This window comes from Streptopelia decaocto, assembly GCF_964273445.1.
Source record: "Streptopelia decaocto genome assembly, chromosome: 1".
NCBI classification, from domain to species: Eukaryota; Metazoa; Chordata; class Aves; order Columbiformes; family Columbidae; genus Streptopelia; species Streptopelia decaocto.
In genome coordinates, this window is record NC_138663.1 from 204,542,320 (window position 1) to 204,568,964 (window position 26,645).

At 37.4% G+C, this 26,645-nt stretch overlaps 1 protein-coding gene across 6 annotated transcripts in view; it reads right to left on the bottom strand.

Moving 5' to 3' along the window:
• Positions 1 to 26,645, bottom strand: part of DLG2 (discs large MAGUK scaffold protein 2) — an 895,217-nt gene that overhangs the window by 347,253 nt on the left and 521,319 nt on the right. For all 6 annotated transcript variants that reach the window (XM_082046221.1, XM_082046225.1, XM_082046223.1 and 3 more), the window contains one exon: positions 7,180 to 7,304. In XM_082046221.1, the coding sequence (XP_081902347.1) occupies positions 7,180 to 7,304 (125 nt within the window). The remainder of the gene's footprint in view (positions 1 to 7,179; positions 7,305 to 26,645) is intronic.

Here is a 26,645-nt window from a genome sequence, read left to right on the forward strand (position 1 = left end):
GTCTTATCTTCAGAGTTCCTCTCTTGCTACTTACATTTAGCTATATTTACAATGCTTTGACACATCACAGTGGGTTAGTTGACAACTGAAGGGAAAACAAATCTAATTTGTTTAAAATCTTTGCTCGTAGGCTTTTGACTGAAGCCTGTAGGGCAGAGAAATACGAGAGAAAGAATCACTATTCTATTCCAAGCTTTCTCCCTGATTTACTAAATGACTGAAGGCAAGTTATTTTGGCTCTTGTCTGCTCCCATTAGTGTGTGCATTATGTTGTTTTCCCCACACCAAACCACTTGTAGAGGTGGGGGGAAAAAATCCAGTGGGCTTAACTATTATGATGATGGTAGAACAACATAACATGCCTCAAAAATGCTGCAGTTTCACAATCCTAAACCTCCTGACAATCAGTAATTAGAGTAATATCAGGAAAGACACATTTACAAAGGAAAGATAAACATTGAACAGCCTTAGTACTCCACCTCACACCAATCTTCTTTCCTTGTCAGTACAGCTCAGACTCAGATACCAAAATAACTTTTGGTATAACATTAACACTTGAAATTCAAGCTTAAGGCCATCCAAATCTATCACACCATCCTGCGAATAAACTTATTTGTCTTCAGTCACATATGCAGTAACTGGTTTTTGATTCACAGGTTCAGTAAGATTCTTATGCCCAAGAGGTTGGTATTAAACATTTGAATTCTTGTTCTATTCAAGTCTTTTTTTTCTTTTTTTTTTTTCTTTTTAGATTGCAAGACCTTTTAAAATGCACATTTTCAAACTTGCCTTCACAAAAAGGAAAAGCGTATTTTTTGATAGGGATAAGGAACTCATATGACCACTCATTCCTGCAGAGAGAGTTTTCAGAAAAAAGTCTCCACCGTAAGATCAGAACTCAATGGTGAGAAACTATAAACAGAAAGAATGATTCTTGACTCAAAACAGTTTTGGTTTATGATTGCTGGAAGTAAATTAATATTTTGGGATTCTCTGCTCTTTTAAACTTGTTCATAAATGAAAGCTTGTAATTATTCTTTTACTAATTTCTTTTTTTTTTTTTGAATAAAGTTATACCACTATATTGTGTTTCTAGTTCCATAAGCTAATCACTCTTGTTTTCACAGTGTGATGAATTTTTTAGATGTCTGTTGCCTTTTAGAAGCCAGAATTTCACCTATGATCAATAAGTGTCAATAGAAAAAACTACTGACATAATGTATTGAAGTTCTTTATCCAGGCAATTGAAGCAACCACTGTATTTTTTTTTCTCTGACACAAACTCAGATAAAACAAGAAGAGACACTGAGACATAAATTACTGGAATTCTCTTTCTTCCAGAGAGTAAAAGAAGTCTAAATTCAGAGCTTCTTTATTAAAAAGTAGAAATTTGCCCATGGACAACTGACATTTGTGAGATAGAAGCAGAATTTTTTATGTATCAAAAGTCTTAAAAGATCAAACTCTTGTGAGAAATCCCCCTTCAACTCAGTGGGAATGGTTGCTACTTCTGGAGGTTTTATAGGCTCTGTCTGTCACTGACTTGAAACTCAAAACTTCAAAGAAATATGGTATGCAGCATTCAGAAAAAAATGATTTTCAGTTAGTCCCAAGTTTATTACATGCACATTTAGCTAAAGTAATCAAATCCAAAAGTAATTTATTTTTTTCCATGAAATTATTTACTATATATTATTTATTATGTTTGAAATTATTTTGTAGGTATTGTATGGACACCATAAAATAGTCCACAGCTTTCTGTATCTTGCAAGATTAGGAGTTACCGAACTTACATAAAATGTCTTCTAAAATCGGAATTGCACAGTACATTGGTTCTTATACTAGTTCTGGAAGCCACCATATTTCATTGAGGGTAGCATGTGAACACAGGAGTTATAAATTTCTCACGGGGGCAGTGGAGGGGAAGGTGCTGATCTCCTCTCTCTGGTGACCAGAGATAGGACACGAGGAAATGGGATGAAGCTGCATTAGGGAAAGCTCAGACTGGACATCAGGAAAAGGTTCTTCAGATGGTTGTTGGTCACTGGAACAGGCTCCCCAGGGAACTGATCACAGCCCCAAGCCCAACAGCATTCAGGGAGCGTCTGGATGATGGTTTAGTTCTAGGTTGTACTGTGAGGAGCAGGGAATTGGACTTGATGATTCTTATGGGTCCTTCCAACCTGAGAGATCATGTGATTCTGCGCTTCTGTGATTAATATTTGAAAGTTCAAGAAGTCTTTCAAAACCAAGAATCTTTTATTAAAGTGAATGTAGTCTAAAGTGGCTGATAACTTTTGCTATTATGTTTTTTTTAAGTAGAGATATGGGGCATGAAGCAATCCTAACCCACACTATACATTGTACCTACCGTCAATAAAAGTACTGTTCTGCATTAAAGGTAAAAATCCCAGGAATTTAGTCACCTTTGTTGCAATCTCACACACAGGTTTGACATATAAGAATAATCTACATCATCAGAGAACAATTCCAGTTGGAAGGGACCTCTGGAGGTCATCTAGTCCAAACTCCTGCTCAAAGCAAGACCAAGTCAAAATTTCAGTTACATTACTCAGGGCTTTGTCCAGATGAACTTTGAATCACTCTGAAGATGAAGCTCCTATAACCTCACTGAATCACCACCTATGTTGCACTACTACCCTCATTAAAAATATATTTTTTTTTCCTCAGACCCAACTGGAATTTCCCTTATTGCAACATGTGACTGTTGCCTCTAATTCTTCCTCTGTGCATCCCTGCTGACCTTCTGCTGGCCTTCGTCACTGCCAGGGCACACTGCTGACTCAGGTGCCAATTACAGCTTCACAGTATCATTTACATTGGAAAGCACCTCTTGGGATCACCTTGTCAAACCCTCGCTGCTGAAACAAGGTTAGTTGGAATAGGTTGTCCAGGAACATATTTGGCTGGGTTTTGAATATGTCCAAGGATGAAGACTCCACAACTTCCACAACCTCCACAACCTGGGCACACGTAGCCCAGAGACAGTCACCCTCACAGTAAAGAAATGTTTCCTGATGTCCAGATGGAATTTCATGTGTTTTGTGTTACACAGAATCACAGAATGTCAGGGATTGGAAGGGACCTCAAAAGATCATCTAGTCCAATCCCCCTACCGGAGCAGGAACACCCAGATGAGGTTACACAGGAAGGTGCCCAGATGGGTTTTGAATGTCTCCAGAGTAGGAGACTCCACAACCTCCCCGGGCAGCCTGTTCCACGCTCTGTCACCTTCACTGTAAAGAAGTTTCTTCTCATATTTAAGTGGAATCTCCTGTGTTCCAGTTTGTATCCATTGCCCCTTATCCTATCACTGTTTGTCACCGAGAAGAGCCTGGCTCCATCCCCTTTACATATTTATAAACATTAATGAGGTCACCCCTCAGTCTCCTCCAAACTAAAGAGCCCCAGCTCCCTCCAAACTAAAGAGCCCCAGCTCCCTCAGACTTTCCTCATAAGGGAGATGCTCCACTCCCTTATTCATCTTTGTTGCCCTGTGCTGGACCCTCTCCAGCAGTTCCCTGTCCTTCTGGAACTGAGGGGCCCAGAACTGGACACAATATTCCAGGTGTGGTCTCACCAGGGCAGAGTAGAGGGGCAGGAGAACCTGTCTTGACCTACTAAACACCCCCCTTCTAATACACCCCAGGATGCCATTGGCCTTCCTGGCCACAAGGGCCCAGTGCTGGCTCATGCTCATCCTGTTGTCCACCAGGACCCCCAGGTCCCTTTCCCCTACACTGCTCTCTAATAGGTCATCCCCCAACTTATACTGGAACCTGGGGTTTTTCCTACTCAGATGCAAGAATCTACATTTGCCCATTGTAAATTCCTTCTTGACCTGTCACTGGGAACTGCTGATAAAAGTCTGTCTCTTTTGTCTTCATTACCTCACATCAGGTACTTATACCTCATATTTATGCATTTTTAACTATGCATTGCCCACCGGGACCCCCAGGTCCTTCCCTACAAAGCTGTTTTCTCTACTATTGGCCTCTACTACAACAGTTACTCTTTCCCAGGCTCAGGAGGCTGCTTTTGTTGGACTTACATGAAGCTCCAGTTGACCTGCTCCTCCACTTGTAAACCCATATATACACATAAAAGATTTGTAAATGAGTCCGTAGCATTAAGTCCATTTCTTGCAGATTGCTTTCACAATCTTGCTATTTGAACAACTTCTCTCAGCCAAGTTAGATCAAAGGGACTTCATGTAAAATGAACCAAAAGTGATTTTACAGGCTTTTATGATTTGAAAACAGACAGTAGATTTAGAAGCCAGTTCAAACAGTCTACACTGCTATATAATTCAGAGTATCTGCAGGCAGTCTGAGGCAAAAATGGACACCAGCAAGTACATAGTTTTCTGTCCATAAACACCAGTCTCCCATTCTCAGGTTATCGCTGTTCTTGGCAGATGTTACTGCATGTGGTTGAGTTTTTGTTCCTATAGAGTGGCCTTAGGTGACAAAGTCTGTTACGTAAAAATAATTATAATGTAAGTCAGTGGAGACTGCCCCAGGATAGCTTTTCTATTCAGTGGCATATCAGTAACAATCACTGATACATATATTTTCAGGTGTTCATAAAAGGTGACAGGATCGTGTCTTCACTGGCGTTGTAGCAAAGTGAAACCCAGTTACCAGATCAAAGAAGGAAAGGGTGAACCTTCCCCTATGAAAACCTTTGTGAAGTAAAATAAGGTCTCACCATCAAAACCTACAAACTTGTTTCTACACAATTCAAGACAGAATTTTTAATTGGAAATCATGGTGAGGTCTTTTGACCTGTCATCTCATTATAAAATACTGAAAAAGCAATGTTCTGTAACATGAAAGCACAACATAAGTACGCAACTTGTGTTTGACCGTAAAAGTGAGAAAGATGAGTCAGTGCAAATTTTCGTGTACTATAAATTTTAGAATAGTTCATGGGAAACTGCACAGAAAAAAACCCAACAACCCTCCTTTGAGTATTAAGGAGCATACATAACTCCACTCTGCATAATAATTCATACCGTGTGATATTCAGCTAAAATATATATATATATATATATATATTTTTTTTTCCTATTATTTAGTGTAAAGCCCACAGGATTAAGTCAATCCATTTCCCTAATGGCAGTTTCAGAGACATATTTCAAGGTTCTTGCAGTTTTCTTTGAAGTAAAAAAGTTCAGTAAATACAATTTGAATTAATTGCATCCAGATTTTTAGTATTAACAAGAGAGGAGTTTGGTGTAAACTATGTTTACAAATGAGAATATGGAAAAAGATTATGCTAAATATATGTTTATAATTTAGAACATTTTACTTCAAAATGTGCTAACAAATACTACACTCTGAGAATTTTAGCCAAGTCTTGGTCATAAGATAACTACACTTGTACTACTGAACTTTTATTACAAAACACAAAGTTTGCCAGGTCTAATCTTAATATGGATTAAGGAGTTGCGTTAGTGTACTATCTTTTGTGGGGTTAGAAGGTCTAAGACAGTTCCAACACTGTAATTACTAAATGATCATGAGTTAAATTTACAGTAGTTCATTAATATAGCAATGGTTGTGAAATAGTTGGTTTTATACAAAGGTAGCAAGACAAATACTACAGCGGCTTTTGTAGCTTAAGCTAGAAAAGCTTTCAAAAGTAATCAAAAACTCTATTGAAAAGATATTATTAATTTTTGCAAGAGACTCTTTCTGTAGAAAAGCAGATGCAGGTTTAAGACCCCCTTATGCTGTTCACCATGTCAAACTTGATAGCTCAACTTCCAAATACTGCTGTTTTCTCATGCTCTGTTTTGCATGAAGCTCATCTGGCCCAGTGCAGATGATTACAGAACAGATCACTAGAGCTGAAACAGTTGAAGAAACTCCTTTTCATTTGAGTCACCAGTGAAAATATAGACCCTTTTCAGATATGAATCTTCTGTTCTGTTTTAGACATTGACTTTAGGATGAGATTAATCACAACCTAGAAATGCTTGGGTTTTTCTTCACTCTTAGGAGACCAAGATGACTAGCTCAGGGCTAGAGAGCTGCATTTTAGTCATAAAGTTATGCGAGACTATTCCTATTCTTTTTGTCTACAATCTTATTTAGACCACAAATTCTTCAGTCACTGCCAATCACCATGACTCCTCATCACCATCACAGTAAAAGTAAGAATTGTTTACAAAATCACATCACTAACCGAGTATAAGAAATATCCAAAACTTGGTCTAAAAACTGGCCAACTATCTCTACTTTTAACTTGGAATTAGAGGAAAAAGCTTTGGATAAAAAAAAGTTAGTGCTGCCATCTGGTCACATTTCATGAAATTTAGACCATCTGTTTTTGGCGAAGGCTCCCAGAACTTAGATTCCAGTGCTGAGACCATGAAAACTTCGGAATTTTATCCCAGGTCTTTCTAGCTAAATTGCCTTTCTGGAGCACCACCAGGCTTTGCGACAGGCAGATGGAGGACAGTCTCTGTGACAGACAGAAGCCTTTCTGCATACAGTGCACACAGAAAGAGAAGAACAAGCACTTCTGGGGTTCCTCTTGTTTAGGAGACGTGCTACCATGCATTTCAGAACCACAACTTCCAAGCGATCTTTGCGGCCATTTCAGGAGCTACAGCAATCACTACTCTGGAGGTGACTCAGAATACAGAGAATAGCCATTAGATGTTCCCAGAGCAAAACAACATTTGCAAACAGAGGTGAGGACACCTCACCGCTGCAGCCAAATAACAAGGAGTGTCTACAAATGGCTATGAGTCTATAGCAATGGCTCTGTAGTTTGGGAAATTTTGGTAGACTTAATGCGTAAGACCAAGGCATAATTCTGCAGTCATGAACATACAAAGTCCAAGCAGAGAAGACTCTCATGCTGATTTGCCTGTTTCTTCTTCCTGTCTCCGTATTGCTTTTTATACTAAATGAAATGACTGGTACAAAGCTGGAAGTGGCACCAGCAAAGGTCCTTTTATACAGGACTTAACTAACCTTATTTAGTTGCTTAAATCAGTTCTCCTACCTTGGCAGAAAAGAGACTAGTCATGTTATTTACTTACCCTGGCCCCATGAAAGACCCAGTTTGCACCCACCTCCTGCATAATAATTCATAACAATGATGCATTTTGTTCTCAAACATATGTAATGAGTTAGTTTTTACCTGAGTCTTCCATCCTCTGCTGCAGCTCCTCCTGGTATAATCTTAGTAATGAATATCCCAGGATCATCCCCAATGTGTGGGTTATCTGTTCCTCCAGCAATACTGAACCCCAGGCCAGAATTCCCCTGAAAAAGTATAAAAAGTAAAGGTATCACCAGATGTTAGACTTCTACAGAATTTATTTGCAGTGCATGAGCAAAATATCCTTGCTTCTTAAAGAAAGCACTTTATTGGCAACATCATACTTGAAGGCAGGTGACTCAGTCAGAAAATATTGTCAGTTAAAGAACAGAGACTGTGAACACAAAGATTTCCCAGTTAATGGCAGAGTTAATGGGTGCTTCAACAGAAGCAGGATTTAACCTGAATTTTATTGTTTATAAAAGCAGTCACAGAAATTAGCATCTGAACTCCAATATGAATTTATCCAAGTCAATGAGAGCTAGAGGCTAAAAACACTTCAGAGCTTTGAAAAAAGACTTTAAAACTCACTGTCATTTATGAACAGAAAGAATGAACAGAAAGATTTAGCTCTAAAGTATTTTAGTACACCATTTTCTGTTGAAAAAATATCATTGCTCAGATTCACATGCTTTAAAAAATATTCAAAACAAGACTATTTCTTTCATCTTACTGATTTTCTAGAATGAAATATTTGGGAGACACGAGAGTCTAGTCAATAATCCTACTTATAGCTCTTACTGCTTGTGAGAATATAATGGAAGATAAATAGACACGTACACACATGCAAACACTGGCAACTTAAGTCACTGTTTTTCACATACAACTCAAACCCACAATTCTAACCTTTTTCTGGAAGTATGTATTAGTTATTATGCTATTCTGTATAGATTCACATTTATCAGAGAAGTTCTTTTGAATAAATTCAAGGTAATACTTGATCCTTTAAGTCTCTCTCATCCCAGTGTGTTTTTATAGTAGATATTTAGGGAGATTACAGTGATGTAACATTACTGATATTGCAGAATATGTACTTCTGTGGATGAAATATGTTCAGGGTGCTAAAAATGCTTCACTCAACTTCTCAGGTGATTTGGAGTTGTTTCCTTGATTCCCGCTTGTGAACAGGTATCCGGTTCAGTCCTAATGTGAAAAGGTACTAAGAAAAATAGTACCTCTCTGCTTTTTTTTTTTTTTTTTTAAATTTAAATCAAATCTCATTTCTGCATTTTTGAGCTGCACTTCAATTAGTAGGTCGGGCATGCAACACATTTTGTGTGCAAAAGCCTGTCTGTTGCCTGCCTGCAGCGTGTCCAATGCTGAATTCTGTTATCAGTATTCTACATTCACAAGCAATGCAGTTCTCATTACTCTAGAGATGTACACGCAATCTGTAGCTCTGCTATCAGCATATAATTGTGAATAAATTTTCAGTACTGAACTAATTTATAATCCAAGGAGAAGGATTTAGGACTACACATATCTTAATACTTCTCAGCTAGCTATAATACGAGAAACATTATAATACTGAAACACTCTGTATATATTTTCTGTAGAGTTAATAAACATCTCCAGGCCAGCATTATAAATCTTTGATTTAATCTCCTTTTCATCATTAAGATCATCTCAGATTCAGGTTATTTTCCCAACATTTTAACACACACCTAATTATACAGTGCACTATACACCAACATGCACTCTAAAAATACTTTAAGAATATTTTCCTGTAAGTTTTTCTACATGTCGTATTATTAATGGAGCTAATCTTCCAGCACATAAGAATGAAAAAATGTGTACTTATACACACTTCAGGAAGCCTGGAACAAAAGCCTTAGAATATTACTAAAACCAAGGACAAATTTCTAGAAAGTTTGAAGAAGTAATACACGGTTTTTAAGAAAAGAAAGAGCTCTAAAATTGAAAATAAAATAGTTGGGTTTAGTCTTTACTCCTAAATAGATTGAAGAAATATGCAATAATCTGTGTGTCTGAAGAGAAGTGCATTTCTAAATCCCCAAAACCTGCACTTGATAGGGGAAGAGGAAAGCAGGGTAGCAAGGAGAAATTTGGACATAATTTTTAGTTGGTTAGGGAGCACTAACAGCTATATCATAATAAAAAGACATGCCTAAAGAGCCTTAAAAACTATCAAATCTTGCCTGTTATGTGGGGTGTGCTTAGCTGTTACAGTTCTTCATGTAAAGTTCATTAGATTTCTTAGCAGGAAATAATTTCTGAAAAGGTTTCAGACTTTCCCTGCACTCTTTTCCTCCTACTATACTTTTTTCCATTAAGTTTTTAGAGCTAAAAAATATAGCAATGCTGACTGTAAGCAGTGATGTGGTAAAACTGCTAGAGGAGAATCAGTGCTAGCCCTTGACATTTATCCATAAATGTGCATCAGTTATACTGCAAGACTATTCCAATGATGCCCCTTAGGAATAACCTTTTAAAAGAACCGGGCAGCACCGCTCACTGGCACTTCTGTATGCAGAAAATTTCAAGAAATTATTCTGGCTGCAGTCCTTGACTTGATCAACAGGATCTACAAGCTGTCAGACAGTAGCTGCCTCCAAAGCCAGGTCTATCTTTGCAAGGCTTTCTGCACCAGAAACAGCACTGCCAAAGCTAAGAGCAATTGCACTTTATTTATTTCGCCGTGGATCTTGGAGGGTCTGCATCAGCTCCATAAAAAAAAAAATCTTCTCTCTTTGTGCTCTAGCTCATGGCCAACAGGTCTAAAGGCAAGACTACCATCACTCATGGGTTACTGGCCTTTTAAGAGCCTTGGGTTGGAAAATAATGTAATAGAAATATTCTGGTTAAAAGCTACTGTATTTCAGTTCTGAACAGCAATACTGATGTACAGTTCAGTTCTCTCTCCTCATGCTCTGTCTTACTAACGTGCAGGTACATCAGCTTATGGTTGTTATTAAAAACTCATCATAGTTGATGAGCTGAGCTGTAAATCCAAGTTCTAATTAAGTGCTGTCTACTACCACAACACTTCCTGAACCTTTCTTCAAGGGTTACCTCCCTATCCTTTACTTTTTCCCGCTCCTTTGTCCCCATACCAGAAAAGAAAAAAAATAGTGTGTTAATTATCTTCACAGCTTTTCCTGTTATATCTCTATCTCACTGTCATTTCACGTTAACCACTGAAAATATCTGCCTTCCTTCAGCCCAAAACAACAGCCGAACCATCACTTAGCCACTGCACTTTCCAAGGAGGAACATTCACATTTTCTCTCATGCTGACACTCATGTTTGGGAGTGGTTCCCCGTGAATATCTGTCAAGTTAATTTACTGCCCTCTTTCTATTCCGAGCTTTACTTCTCTCGGATGCTTACTAATCAAGTTAACAGTGAGCTCAGAGGCCTGGTGACAATGTGGATAAATGTTTAATAAGAACTAATAGCAGCCAATACACGGGAGAAGAGGTGTAAAGCAATAGAAGTTTTCCTCCTTTGGGATTCTCCATTGATACTTTTAAAACTGAGATTCATATTTAAGCCTAAGTATGTTTGCCTGGGTTGTTTCAGGATTCTTTGGTAGAAGAGACTTAGCCAAAAATCCCAAAAATATGTAGGGGACAAAATCTCTGGAAAAGTCTCAGACATATTAACTTTAATAGCATTCCTCAAACATTACTATTTGCATGTCCAAACATATAAGTGTCCCGATGAATAATTTTATATTGAATTCATACCATCTAAATTATCTTTTGACCTGAATCTTGCATGTCTTTGTCCAAATTCCCAATCTCTACTACTATAAAACCCTCATATAATTAGTTACGGACTATACAGGGAAGATTTGCATAAAATTACTCAGCAATAGATGCATGAATGTTTAGTTTCTTACTAGCTTTCCCACCTTTTGTTGCAAGGCCTCAATCATATGCACATCCCGATAAAAGGCTTAACATCCTACAACACACCCAGCTTGGCTTAAAAAAGCATTGCCTCAGTTTCCTCCTGTTCTTGATGGATATCTCATACTTCTCAAGGATTTACCTTCAAGCTCAAATTCCTCTCTTGGCTCAGATTTACTTTTCAAACAAAGAAATGTAGGTCAAACTACCAAATCAAAATAATTTCCTAGTCTCAGAGGCCTCCTTCCTCTTCTCCTCTAAAGGGAAGGTCAGTACTAAAGGTTTACTACACAAGCCAGTGTCCTTTATACCTTTCTCAGATGGGACTTTGCACCTCAACGAGGATCACCTGAGTTCTTTATAGCTCAGCCTGAGCAGGGAAGAAGCCTGGCTGTAATTCTTCTGGCCCTGGAGGGGCAGACAGCTTCCAACTGAGACAGTATCACTTCACGTTACTGGTGTTATACCTTCTGCCAACACTGGAACACAACATTTAGGGTCAGAATAAGTTGATGGATGATTCACATGCTAAGGAAAGAAAATAAAACTTGCAAGTTCCAGACGGTTTGAATCTCTTCCCTCAAGACTTGTTATAATGCCAACATAAAAATCACAAAAAAGAAAGTAAGAATCCCCAGCAGGTAGTGATTTTGGGTAGCCAGAAGGCCATGAGGCTCATTCTTCTTCTTACGTAGCCTTCATCTTGTGTTCTTCTTCTTTTACATGCCACCACGAGCAGCCACATAGCAGGCTGCATACTCATAAGCTACAGCATTTTATTTTGTCAGAGAACAACTCTCGGAAGTGCTCCACACCGACTTGCATAGAAACAGAGTTAAGCCAACACTGAGCACTTCTGAAGTTATTTTCTTCTGACACTATGACTCTCCATGGAAGACAGCCTCCCAGCCTTCATTATTTCTTTTTTTCCTGCTCAAGAGCTATATTTTGATTTAGAGCAAAGTTTGATTACAAATGGTGTAACGTCATTCAGTCTTTAACAAAATCACAGAAGAATATATGCCCAAAAGGAGAAATCAAATCAGAAATGCACATCAAGGGCAGACTGAGTTTTTCCTTATATAACAACCAAGCCATTAGTATTTTACCGCACTAAGTAAACACACCATGTTCACATAGGGGTTGTTTTCCTTTTTTTTTTTTTTTTTTTTTTTAATTCTAATTAATAAGGTGACAGCAGAACTCAGTGGTTGACACCAGCTTCACACGGACTCTTTTTGAATGATTTTATTACTTCAGTGCTCCTAAAAGAGTTTCTGATAACCTTCTGAAGCAACACGATTTTGAAGCTGTCTGGCATTTAAATTAGAAAAATAATAAATGTTAATTGCATGGAATTCACTTAACTATTGCTGCAACCTCACCCTGTCATGGCAGTGTACCAGGAAACCTGTGTCAGGGAGTCCATCAGTCAGCAAAATGTCCATTAGAGAAAGATGTTTCGGGTGACAACACATACTCCCACGACCTCTATTACTCTAATGATCTTTGCTTAATTTTTTTTTTAACTTACAGGTTTAAGAGACCCATTTTGCTCAGTTGTTAAGGAATCTAAGTTAATGTAACAAAGCAGCAATATGCTGAACTATGCAAATAGTAAATAAATAGTAATATGTAAATAACAGAATTGACACAAGTCAAGCCTACAGTACTTCCCACAGCTTTCAAGATTAGTGCCCAAGTAGGGACATCAAGTTTCCCTGACATAAGATTGTTTTACTGTTTCTCAGAAAACCCAAATCCAAACACAGTATCACAGAAAGGTGTGATGATTCTTTCATTAGGCCCTAAGAAATGCTGCTTATCAGTAAGTACAGGTGAAGTTAAGAGTGGTCACAGCACACCAGTTTGTGTATGAAGTGTCGAAGTCCATACATGTCCTGTATCAAAAATAGCGTGGTCAGCAGGACAAGGGCAGTGATCCTTCCCCTGTACTCTGCATTGGTGAGGCCACACCTGGAGTATTGTGTTCAGTTCTGGGCCCCTCAGCTCAGGAAAGACATTGAAGTGCTGGAGCGGGTCCAGAGAAGAGCAACAAGACTGGTGACGGGACTTGAACACAAGACCTATGGGGAGAGGCTGAGGGAGCTGGGCTTGTTTAGTCTGGAGAAGAGGAGGCTTAGAGGTGAGCTCATCACTCTCTAGAACTACCTGAAGGGAAGTTCTAGCCAGGTGGGGATTGGTCTCTTCTCCCAGGCAGTCAGCAATAGGACAAGGGGGCATGGGCTTCAACTCTGCCAGGGGAAATTTAGGCTGGAAATTAGAAAGAAATTCTTTGCAGCGAGAGTGGTCAGGCATTGGAATAGCTGCCCAGGGAGGTGGTGGACTCGCTGTCCCTGGAGGTTTTTAAACTCAGATTGGACATGGCACTTAGTGCCATGATCTAGTCAATGGACTGGAGTTGGACCATGGGTTGGACTTGATGATCTCTGAGGTCTTTTCCAACCCAGTTGATTCAGTGATTCTGTGAAATCACATAAAAGAGAATCATCATTCTTGCCCCTCGCTGCCTTTGTGAGCTCAAATTTGTTGCTGTTTCTTTGTGGAAAGTTTATTATTTGGGGAAGAGAGGAGGGAGGGGAAAGGTAGTAATACATCTGTGAAGTGCTGCAAACTTTTGAATGAAAGTAAAAGGGAAAAGTGATTAATTAGATAATAAATAACTTAATCTGTGATTCACAATCTGGTGATAATTATTCTTCTGTTCCCCTATAAAATTTTGAGACTTAAAATCTTCTCTTACCAAATCACATATTCACAAGAAGCAGTATTTTATGCATTAAAGACAACACAAAAACACTGCCTATGTTAGTTATTCTTAATAGTGCACCTAAAGCACTAAAAATTTTATCTCAAACTTTCTTTTTTTCTTTTTTTCTGTAGGTTTCCTACCTCTACTCTGTTGTTCACACACAAATTTATGGAATGGTTTTCTCTCTAACATCTTTAACAGATGTCTTTAAAATATAAATTGCTGCCTAAATTTGCATGTTTTGTCAGAGCAAGTTTAGTCAAGAGAAAGCTCACAAAATGATAGGTGACTCGACCCTAAATACATGGTATATTTTTTTTCTGTCTTTCATTTTTACAAATTTAAAAGACCCTATCAACTTTGTTACTTGATACCACTTAAAAGAAATTGCCTGTTGAATTTTAGAATGGAATTATCCTTCAGCTTTTTAAAAGCAGTAATGATCTGTAGGTTCACCAAATCCTCACTTTTCTTTAATCGAAGTAATGCTGGTTTTCACTTATTTACGCAAAATTTTCCGAATACTTTAATACAGAGGTAAGTTATATCCTCTGAAGTTAGTGTAGGCTTGGTATGCATTTGACAGAATTTCAAAATTTGCCATATATCAAAATGCTAAAGCTTTTCAGCTTTGGCTGCTATAGGCAGGGCTCTTACTCTTTGTAAGTAATGCACCCTTTTCTGATGGCGATGTTGGCTTAGGAATTATGCTATTTTTGTTAAAAAGGACATTTCCCTGTTTTTACTTTTCAAGTCTAGTGCAGCAAGTAAATGCTGTTGTGAGGAATCATTAATGCATGAACTACTGTTGAGTTTATTTCAGACAGTGGAAAAATACGTACCTTGCTGGAGCTATGAAACATACTCTGAGACATATAATATGAAATTTGACTTTCAAATACATTTTTAGTATTTTTTTCTGATCACTGCATACCCATTTTTAATTTTTACATTTCTGCTGAAGTGAAGTAATACTTCTGAAAACTTACAAAAAGTGAAATACAAAACTAATAGTTGTTTTCTACAGATGTTCAAAACAGTCTTATTGGAATACTCAGCAAATTTTTGTTATGTCCAAAATTAATCTCTCACAAGATACCTTTTTAATAACAAAACCAGTTTTACGAAACAGCAGTACCTGAGTCCTGGCTAAGGCTGCTACCAACTAACTTTGGCTCCCTTTAGGGTTCTTCCCTCAGGATGCTTCCGTTTCAGATGAAAAAAACTCAACACCTTCTCCCACGAGACAAAAAAAATAACACCTCCTTCCATAAACCACATTCACCCATGTTCTATGATATTACATTTCTCCAAGAACTACTCAACAGCATGAGAATGTGAAAGCTGAGTATGAGTCAAGCTTAGAAAATTGTAAGCAATTAATTTTTTTTGGCAAGAGACAGGGGAAGAAAAACAACCAGAAGAGCTGTGGGGCAAGCAGAGTGAATCAAGTAACATGGTCTACAAATGAGACAGATGACTGAAAACTCTGACTCCAATTGACAGGTATGTGAGGATTAGATAAAACCAGGATTTGCTGCTGCTCTGATATACTCCTTCACTGGCTTTCTATTTTTCCCTGTGCTGGAGCAGCTAAGATTACATAGTTTGGCACCAAAGACGGTTATATAGAGGGAGTACCTCTAGATATACCAAGTCCAAGAAGAGGGTGATCATCTGAGATTACCGGAAAGATCAGTGGGTGTTAAGTACTTCTGTAGGCTTTGTTCAATTATTTTTTTCTCTACAAAGTACTACTTGTCTAAAAAATACAACTCTCCTTTATTCATCTAACAGTGATGCAATGCAGAATTTTTTCTACCTTTCACTCAGCCATGCTTAGTTTAACAGCACATATATACTGGGGGTGTTTTACCCATCACTCAACCGTGCCCTGTTAAACAGCACACAGCCACATTGCAAACAACAGCTTAACAAGTTAACGCTTCATCCCACTGAAATGAACAGGTGATTTTATAATATGCAAACCCCTTTCAACTAATTCAGGGTTTTGATAGAAAATGTTAGTTAAACCCACCTACTCAAGGATACAAGATCTTCAAGAAAAGACAGGATTCTGCTTTACAATTCTTTCACAATCTGGCATTTATACTAGCATTGTTTTCATGTTCTGAAGAAAGAGTGATACATGATAAATTACCAAACTGTTTCCTGCCATACAGTATGTAGTTCTCTGGCTGTTTCCCTCTCTAATGCTGGAATAATCTAATCCTGCCACATCTAATCCTGTCTTTAGTCTTAAATCATTCCGTCAACACTTTCAGGTATTTGCACATGCTATACTATATTGTACTTCTACTGTGTTTCATCCAAAGCTCAAGTTTCCAAAGCCTAAGCATCAAAGCCACATTTCTGCCTCATTGAGAGAATAAGGACATCTGCATATTTATCACAGTGCTTTTGAACTCTTTTGTACTTTCAAATCTACTCAAGAGTAACATAATTCATGAAATTCTCACTTCTCCCACGTATGCTGGCACACTCCCCAGAGCCAGAGTTTTGAGACTCCATAGTTATATTATGCTCCATATGGTAGAGATTTTCAACTCTCATGGTGCCATTTGTTGTTTTCAGGCCCCTTATCAGGTTCAGCACATTCATTACAAAACCACAATACACACGACTACAACTGTTCCAACTACAACTACTTCAGCTACAACTGATTTGTGTGCTTACTCTCACTCGTTATCTGTAGAGTGATATTGTTCTCTCAGCTCTGTCCAGTTGAAGTAGAGCATTCAAGGAGAAGAATTTGAAAAAAGATCCCATGGAATACACATGAAATCTACAACACTGTAAACCAGCAAATCTAGACAAGGAATGAAATCTCTCGAAAAAATACTAATGTGTTCTCTGCTTGTATGTAGATTGATGCAAACAGACAGACGTGAACTCTCTTCAGGTTGGGTTTTCACTATTTTGTCTCAATAATAAACTCACATTAACAGCTTCTGAGCAGCCTGCTTTTTCCTTCAATGTGTTTCTCGTCCTTCTTCAGTATTATCTGTAGGGATAGCCTTTCTCAACATCATGGGACCATCATAACCTCGCCTATTCTGTCTCCTACAGAAAAAGTTATGGAACATGTGTCTTCTTTTAGTTAGCTACATACAATGAAAGCAAACAAATGTCATAGATAACACAGTCTGATGAGTAACTGAAAAGAAGTATGGGAGAAAAGTAAATATCCAAAATGTTTCATCAAAACACAGATACATGTTCTTTAGAGGAGGCAAATGCTTCTTCTGGGGAGTGAAAAGTTTCAATTCACTTGAAAAAAATCTTTCTTTGTCATACTGGGTCACTCCAGGCCAGCATTAGACTTCTCATCAACCAGACCCTGAGAGCTTTTTGAACTCCCAGGACTATGCAATCAAAAGTGAAAAATTCAGATCAAGGCAAGGAAAGCACCCACTAAGTGGTAATAGTAACTAGATATAAGGAGAGGGGGGCAGAGGGGAAAAAAAATAGGAGTAAAAATAGAGGTAAAAAATAGGAGTAAAACACTAACAGGAAGTAGAAGAAGAGCGAAATTTCAAGAGGGAGGCTACTTTTAAAACCTTGACATGATCCTCCCTGAAGCTTTCACATCGCAATTATCTGCAAAAACTGAAGAAAATGAGACGTGTAAATGTAACTCTCTGACAGAACTAGACAGACACGTTCTGTACAAGGACTTAGGGAACTGAAACCTCATTTTACTGAAGCTATGGAAACAAATGGCATTTCACCACATAGTGCTAGCAATTCAAGGCAAAGCACAAAACTCTTACTGCTGAATCCTCTCTAAAGGATGACACCTCTCATCCCTTTCTGCTGATAATTCAGTGCTCTGAAAACCCCAGTGAGTGTCTTGAGCCTATGTGAAAACTCCTTGGGTAAACCAGTTTGTAGCTCCAAGTCTTTGTGTTAAAAAACTGCTGTGTGCCTAAATGGGTTTATTTGGACAGATAGCACAATCACTATAGCATTGCTTTGTAAAGCACTTAGGGGAATTTGAGACTCCTTGAATATTAAAGGTGCTAAAATAAGCCAGACTTCTAAGCTATTGTCTAAGTATTGTCTAAGCTATTTTGTTGTTGTTGTTGTTTTGTAGGGGTTTTTTTCCATTTGACTGTCATATTCACATGAAACGAGTATAATTAGTTGTTCTCATCTTGTGATTATTTTTAGCGTATTTTTAACATATTATAGTCCCCAAATTTATTGGATTATGTTACTTTACCAAAAAAAAAAAAAATGTTTAACCATTTAGATTAAAATTCTGGAATGTTTACATCCTGCATAAGATTTTGATAATATTTTCTTTCCAACTCTTATGCAACCCTACATCAAAGTAAATGCATGAGTAAAACTCTTAATTTTTGTCCTTATTCAAAATCATGATCTTCGGGGCATGTAAGCTGGAAGAAAAAGCTAAACTGCTAATGAACTAAAAGGCCCTTAAGGCTTTCAAGTTCAAGCACAAATCCCAAAGGTGAATAATTGAATATTCTTGCTATTGCTTCACTTACCTTGCCATCATTGCACTACTCTTGTGGATAAGCACAGAGACCTTATCATTACCTTCCTTTTTAATACACGTTAAAGTAAGCTTTGGAAACACTTTCTTATTTTGAATAATACTTAAGTCTTTTATTTCAGGCCCCATGATGCTTGATTGTAGATTTATCTGAGAATAAATACAAAGAAGGATAAATCTTAAAGTTTTTTCCAACCAAAATGATTCTATGAATCACAGAATGTCAGGGATTGGAAGGGACCTCAAAAGACCATCCAGTCCAATCCCCCTGCCGGAGCAGGAACACCCAGATGAGGTTACACAGGAAGGTGTCCAGGCAGGTTTGAACGTTTCCAGAGTAGGAGACTCCACAACCTCCCTGGGCAGCCTGTTCCAGGCTCTGTCACCCTCACTGAGAAGAAGTTTCTTCTCCTATTTAAGGGCAACCTCTTGTGTTCCAGCTTGATCCCATTACCCCTTGTCCTATCATTGGTTGTCACCGAGAAGAGCCTGGCTCCATCCTCATGACACTCACCCTTTATATATCTGTAAACATTAATGAGGTCACCCCTCAGTCTCCTCTTCTCCAAGCTCCAGAGCCCCAGCTCCCTCAGCCTTTCCTCATAAGGGAGATGCTCCACTCCCTTAATCATCTTTGTAGCCCTGTTCTATATTCTATATGATTCTATAAGATTCGATTTATTCTTCTTTGTTTTTCAGGGACACACATCTAAATCTAATACATTTTTCCAGCTTTGTGCTGACCCTATTTTATTGTAACATTTCGTTTTAGTGTCCACTTTGAATACATTTCAGGAACTTTGTTTTTGTCCACTTTGTTTCTTACTCTTAATAATCCTGACTGGCTATGACCCTGAACAATCTGACACAGCTTCAAAGCTGTCTGTCTCTGAGTAGGAACTTGGACTAGATCACCTCCACAAATTCCTTCCAAACTGAATTTTTCTCTGCTTCTATGAAATACCAGTGTCATAAATATAAAATAAGTTTTCAAAATTTCTTACCAGCGTAAGAATAGTTCAGTCACTGAAAACTTCCCTTCTATTTTTTTTTTTTTTTTTAAGTTACATGATATTTAAACATTTTGCATGGATAAGTCCTTACACAAAAATTCCTTTTCCAAGAATTGTACCTTTACATTCTTAAGTGCAGAGAATTTCTTGGCATGGTCTCTAGGAAATTCAGATGAAACTCACAGGTAAAACTGTACCTTGAGTTCTTTGAAACCAAACAAATTATCTTTGTCATATGAGTGAGAGTTCCTTTACATTAGAAAAATCAGTTTTACAGATGTCCTTCTGAACAAAGGAAGGGAAGAAGAATCTTTAACCAGGTATGTTTATCAAACCTGGCCAAAAACATTCCCTAGGGAATATTTTCCTGACCTTCTAGGAAGCAGTTTAGATAAGATTCACTGTTCCTTTGTTTATATCAACACTTAAAAAATGTTTGGTATTGTGCTGAATACAGTATGCACATATATAATTAAATGCAAAAGAACACTGTGCAACAGAACTAGACTACCATTCCCAACAATATTTATGTAATAAAATATAACATCACATAGTACCTTTTGCTCAAAATTTAAACGAATTCTAAATTCCGATGCCCTACTTCAGTTATGTGTCATGATAGTGAATCATATTGAATCATATTAAAAATTTCTAGGATAAGTTAATAACAATTTTCAAGTTCAGTAACGTTATTTTAAAGGTGGCTGTCAGTGATTCATTGGCAGAGAATACTGATTTTGTGATTCATGGAAAAAGAAAGTCCTCTCCTCCTCAGCTGTACAGCTGCTACTTTTGCCTGTTTGGAGGTGGCAGGAAGACAGGCTGGGGAACATACAGTCTAAGCCAAGATTCCTACCAGACAAATAGAAGTCAGACTTCAAGTTGACCAACGTACACTTTTTAAGGAGAAAAGCAAAAGCCAACAAAGACAGTTTCACTTGATCTCAGTCTCTCGATGGAAAGACCACAACCTGAGATTCCTCTGGGTCACACTCAGATGCTGCTTACACAGAGAAGCCCATTTATGTATAGTTATAAGTTTGATGAGCGGAATTTTCAGAAGAAATAAACTATTCCTATTGATGTCTGACAGAGTTACCACCTATTTCAAAAGAAACAGCCAGGCTAAAAGCAAATGATTTTGAAAATCCAGCCTTTTATCTGAATTCTTAAAGTTTCAGATCTAGTTTTCATAGTATTAGCAGTAGTTTTTCTGTCACTAAAGACCTTTTTTTTTTGTTGTTGTTGATCCATTTTAGGAGTGGCCAGTCTCAGAAATGAAGCTGAAATTCCTGTTATTGGTAACATGAAAAAACCATCAATCTACTTCTACTATATTCCTGAAATGTATTCTACATTCACCCCCCTAGACAGTAAACCCACAATACCAAATAAAACCTGGAAGAAATTCTCCTTCAGAAAGGGAAAAGGGCTGTGTTTCTATACTTCAACAATGCAAGTAGATTTGAAAATTTACTCATAAAATAGCCACAGAAAGATCAGTACTACGCTGCTGATACTATGGCCTCCTACATTAACTTTACTTTTCAACAGTATTGGATAAATTCAGAGAAGAAAGCAATTTCAGTAGAAATAAAACTTATTGCTAACTCAACATTCATAAGTTCCCCTAGAAGGGAAACTTTTTTTCTCTGTTTTTGTCATGAATATGCACATGAATTATTGCCATTTCAAGACTTTTAATTCCCATACTCTCCCCCTAAAGGAGAGAGAATTATTGCACCCCCTTCAGTGCTAAGGAATTCTAGTGTGTTCTGAAGAAGGACATTGAACATTACTCCACTGACATGTTAAAATCCTCACAAATAACACTCCTAAAATCCCTATGCTTAGTATCAGCAGACTATATTGAGCTGTTAGAATGAGGAAAGATAAACATATCTTTTTTAGATGATTGTATATATTTGCACAAAATAAGTGGCATCCATTTTCCCTGGCTTTTAAGAAGTATTCAGTAGAACATTTTCGATTAGGCTGGGCATGCTACACATCCTCTCTATATACCGTATGGAAAGAGACACCTCTGCACTGCAATTCATCAACATGCAAATTGGTGCAAGTCAAAATGTTTCACATACATTTATCAGTTGCAATCAGCTTTCATTTAATAGTTTCTTAGTCCTGGCATGCAATTTATGCTCTAAAATGAGAGAGTAAATTGAGGTAAGAAAGGGTCCTAAAAAGCAAGAAAGAGAGAGAATGAGATCAGAATAACCAGCAGGTCGTTGATGAGGTACTCATTGGTGCTGCAAAACCTGAACCAAACTACTGTTCTGGAACAGGCACCACCGGGGTTTACATTTCAAAGGAGTGGCTTAATCACCAGGCACACTATCCCTGATCTAATGAATATATAATCGTATATTCAAAGTGGAACAGGTCCAACAGGAGAAAGACACACCTCAGCAAAGCTGGGCATTCACCATGGAAAAATCCCTGTTACACATCAGGCAGAGGAGGCATGTCAATCCCATTTTCCCACACCCTAGATAAGTATTTTTATGATTGTGAATCCTTTTCCTTTCACTTAACATATTTCCTCCAAGAAAACACATGAAGGAGATCACATTTCTACCACTGTGAAGCAGAAGTCTTAAAAAAAAGAAGGTACCTCAAAAAAGTTTGTAACATAACATTTCACATCCAACTCTCACCTTGACAACAGTGATATACAGCTAAACGTATAAAACTTTAGGAGAAACCATGGCTGATACCTTGGCTGGCTTTTCTCAAGACCCATTCTGGAAATTCACTATGGAGACAGTAGGTATAACCCCAAAACATTTAACACAAGGAAACAGTATTATTGGGTATTAATACATATTAAATATTTATTTTTTCTCTTTTCAGATTTTGTTTAAAATCTTATTCAAAGCACAAGAATGGTTATTTTAACTATTAAACATCTCCCCATTCCCATGATATGCATCAACTTAATCTAAAGTCAAACATATACTAATGCATGTACTTCTTCTACAGTACATTGTCCTTACATTTTGGAATATCCACAGACTCCATTCAGCACTAGATTTTTTATTTTGCATGCCTAACTCTGCTTTTATAAATCTACTGTTAATAGTGGCAATGTCATTAAAAAAACAAGGGGGCAGATGAAATAAGATTTGTCATTAAAATTCTATAGCTAGAACATAAATTTCACGTTGTCATTGCAATGTAATCTACCTGTGAGCAAAGGCATGTGAAAGGTAAAAATCCATCAAAGAAAAATTGTATCACATCTAATTAATTTTTAACATCTATTAAGGTTTGTCATAGTCTCCAAAGTTATCCAGGAAAAAAAAATCCATGCAAAAGTTAGACAGACATTTGTTATTGAGAAACTGGAGGGATCCATATAAACATAATCAATACAATCTCTCCACTGAACAGAACTTTGGACACAGGAAGCCTGTGGGATGTACAATCGTAGATGGTAATATAAGAAGTGGCCAAAATACCCATGACATGCATGTTGTTTTATGCCAAAACTGACACCCTATGAAGGATTTAGATTCTGAATGAAAGCAACAATCACTGAGTCAACAAACTGCATGAAAACAGACAAATGAAATGCCTATTAAAGTCTGGTCTTAAGGGAAACAAACTTAAAAAAGGTATTTGTTTTCTCAGCAATCTGATGTGGGATGTTACATGAATAGGGAAAGAGAGGATGGCTGTTCCACACATCAATCCATTTCAGTGCCTACCTCAGCTTTCTCTATAGAGCAATGTCACTGCTTTAATTTATCTGAAATGACACATATTTTTGGTGTACCTCAAGTATACACAATATTTCAATGAAGTAAAATAAAATAATTTCTGGCAAAGATTTTTCCTATTATGAGATTTTTGGGAATATGGGGCAGGGGAGTGGGAGCAAGTGGAACATATCTTGACCCTTTTTTCTTGATTCTTTTAAAATGTGGAGAAGAGGTGACCTCATTAATGCTTACAGCTATAAAAAGGGTGAGTGTCATGAGGATGGAGCCAGGCTCTTCTCGGTGACAACCAATGGTAGGACAAGGGGTAATGGATTCAAACTGGAACACAAGAGGTTCCCCTTAAATATGAGAAGAAACTTCTCAGTGAGGGTGACAGAGCCTGGAACAGGCTGCCCAGGGGGGTTGTGGAGTCTCCTACTCTGGAGACATTCAAACCCGCCTGGACACCTTCCTGTGTAACCTCATCTGGGTGTTCCTGCTCTGGCAGGGGGTTGGACTGGATGAGCTTTTGAGGTCCCTTCCAATCCCTGACATTCTGTGATTCTGTGATTTGGCAATACAGTTAATAACAACTTACAGAATCCTGATGCATATTAATCTCTTCCAGATCTTTCCCTCCTGCAGTCACTTCCGTGAGTAAGGTTTTATAAAGTTTAAAGGCATTCTCTCCTACAACATGGAGATAGTCCAAGAGGAGAAGACAACAGCACAAAATAATGGGCAAATATTAACACCTATTCAGGACTCAGAAACACATAATGGGCTTTGCTTACTCTGAATTATTAAACTATATATGTCAGTACAAAGGGGATAAGAGATGTTGATGCATTTAACAACTTAGCTCTTTCAAGCCACAGAAATATAAAACCAGAAAAAAAAATAAAATTGATAATTATACCCTTATACAGAGAGAGTAAATTTTAATTCTGATTAAGAATTTGGTTCAGTGACACAGAAACGTTGGAGTTACTCAGTGTTGAATATATTTACAAAAATACTAGTATGCTGCAATGTGCATTGAAATTCATAAAAAAAGTGAATTTCAAAATATGCTATCAAAACAACAAATGTAAAAACAATAAGAGGATTTGGAAGAACATAAGAGAAGCTTCTGAAGCTTTTGAAAAGGCATTAAAAGTTTTGCATGTGACTGTACTAGACAAGATTTCAACTTTGGCCTCAAGCAACTGTTAGATCTGTGCCAAAAGCTGCAACATGATACCAAGATTTTAGAGATATTTTACAAGTAAATCAATATTACAGTAAATGAATTGAATGTTTGAGCACTTAGGTAAAAAATATTTGACTTGACCCTTTCTAACAAGCCTGATTTTACAAATGTCCCGTCTTTGCGCTATGCCACTATCACGTGCCAACACCAAAGACAGAATGGAACATGTTTGGCATCGCTGCCCGCTCTTGTACCAAAGTGCTCAATATTCATTTTGAGACAAAATTCTTGCATAGTTTGTTTCGTTTAGATTCAAATGTTTCTGCAATAGACATTTTAAATTATTTTTTAAAAGTTATTTCCTAGTCAAATTTAACAATAGTGAACACAAAACCTGTAAGTAAAACTGAAAAAACATGGGTAAATTCACTAAGAAATGCCTTTGTAAAACTTACTGACCTACAAGAGGCAATTAATCTTCCCACTCTCACCATGGCTAACCACCATTCCTAATTATTAGGCTGTTTTTTTAATACTGCCAGGCCAAAGATGAAAACCATTATGACAGTTAATGAAAACATCTTCCTTTCAGCAAAGTAGCGTGGCATGCACAGAGTAGCAAGTCTGACTGCTTCATTAGCGGCATTTAGACAGCACAGCCAGGAAACCAAGAAAATTTCAGAACCGAAGATTGTTCTGCATTATCTGTGAGTGCATATTTGTCTGTGAGTCATCCACAGAGTGAACCCACAACACAGACAGAACAAGTGCTATGAATACAAATTTTCAAAGCGTACAGTGTTTATCCACCATCTGTTGTTCAAGATTCCCATAACTATATTTCATAAAACTTTTTGAATTTAAACTTACCGTGTCAGCTTATGAAATAACATAACAGAGGAAACTTGTTTTCATTTAATTTTACTGCAAACTTCTCCAAACAGGGTGCTGAATTGAAAGGTGGGTTATTTTTTGTTGGGTGAATAAAACTGAAAGGGAAGAGTTTGAGCACGTGGAAACATGATTAGACCACTAATCATCTCAGAGAATGATACCCAAGTGAACATACAAGTTTTCCTCCAGATTTCATATCAAGCTCAGTCACTACAAACAACTAAAAAGAATGGCCTTCTTTCTCAGCTTTGTCCAGCGTAAAAATTTAAATTAATTAAATTAAACTGGTCGCAAAATAGACTCCCGATTGAAAAATTTAAAAAAAGGAAAAAAAAAAAAATTATTGAGCTGTACTAGTTCAACATTGATGTTATACTTCCAGAAAGCCTCTACCTCGCCCATCCACTGAAGAACCAGTAAACCAGCTTTTCATAGGAGCTAGTGTGAAATTTATAAGCTCATGAGAATGCTTAAATCATTAACCAACAGTGTTTCCTAGTGGAAAAGTGGCCAGGGAATACTGTACTGCAAAAAGCAACAGGCCCCTGTTTTCAGAGATACAGAACCTTCCACCGCTGCAGCTGAATCTTCAGTGAAACTGCTTAAAGGTATTCCAGCTTCAGGAATGAGTCCTGTTCTTATTTACTCCACATGTACTTCTTCTGTCGTGAATAATCATATTGATTTTCCACAGATAAAAACACTCTGGATCAGGTTCCTACACTGAATATCATCTTTCACATATATGGCATCCTACCCAACTCTCTCAGCAGGACAAATTCAAGATCAGTTAGTATTGATTGGTGTTGTACAGTTAGTCTTCAGCTCTGTTTCCCTTTTCTTAATAAGGTCTTAAAGAAATATTTACCCTCTCCCCAGGAACTGGAAAGACTATTGTGTTGACTTAATCAGTCCATTCTTCCTAATCGTGCCTGCAACTATTTTATTTTCTTCTTTATAGCAGAGTAATTGACTCCTGCATAATAGTTCTATCATTAAAAATCAGAAAATTAGCTCAATATAGTTTGTATCTATTACATCTATTCTCAGAACACTTTCACAGATTATTTTCTAGTCTTTTTTTACTGTAGAGGACGTTTTCTTTTCATATTATTTAGAAGCTAAAATTCCATTTTGCTTTTAATTCCTTCAGCTCTTTTTCAGTATCTGAATTCTTACAAAAATCTACTCTGACGATATAGCAGTAATTCAGCACTTCAGATTTTAGTTTTGTACTTTTTCTTTCAAGTAATACCTAGAAAAATGTGCTATTTTCATGGGTTTCTTTTTTCATCAGCACTGGTGCAGTTACCCTACAGTTAAAACACATATTCTTGTGTAAGAATGAATCAGTCTTCCGACCTAATAACCCAAGAAAACAGAACCGTGATTTTCCTCTTAAGGTTTAGAAAACTCATAGTGACTATAATAAAAGTATAAGGCAGCCTTTCTTCCAGATGGTACAACCAACACCAGAACGCATCATATGCACC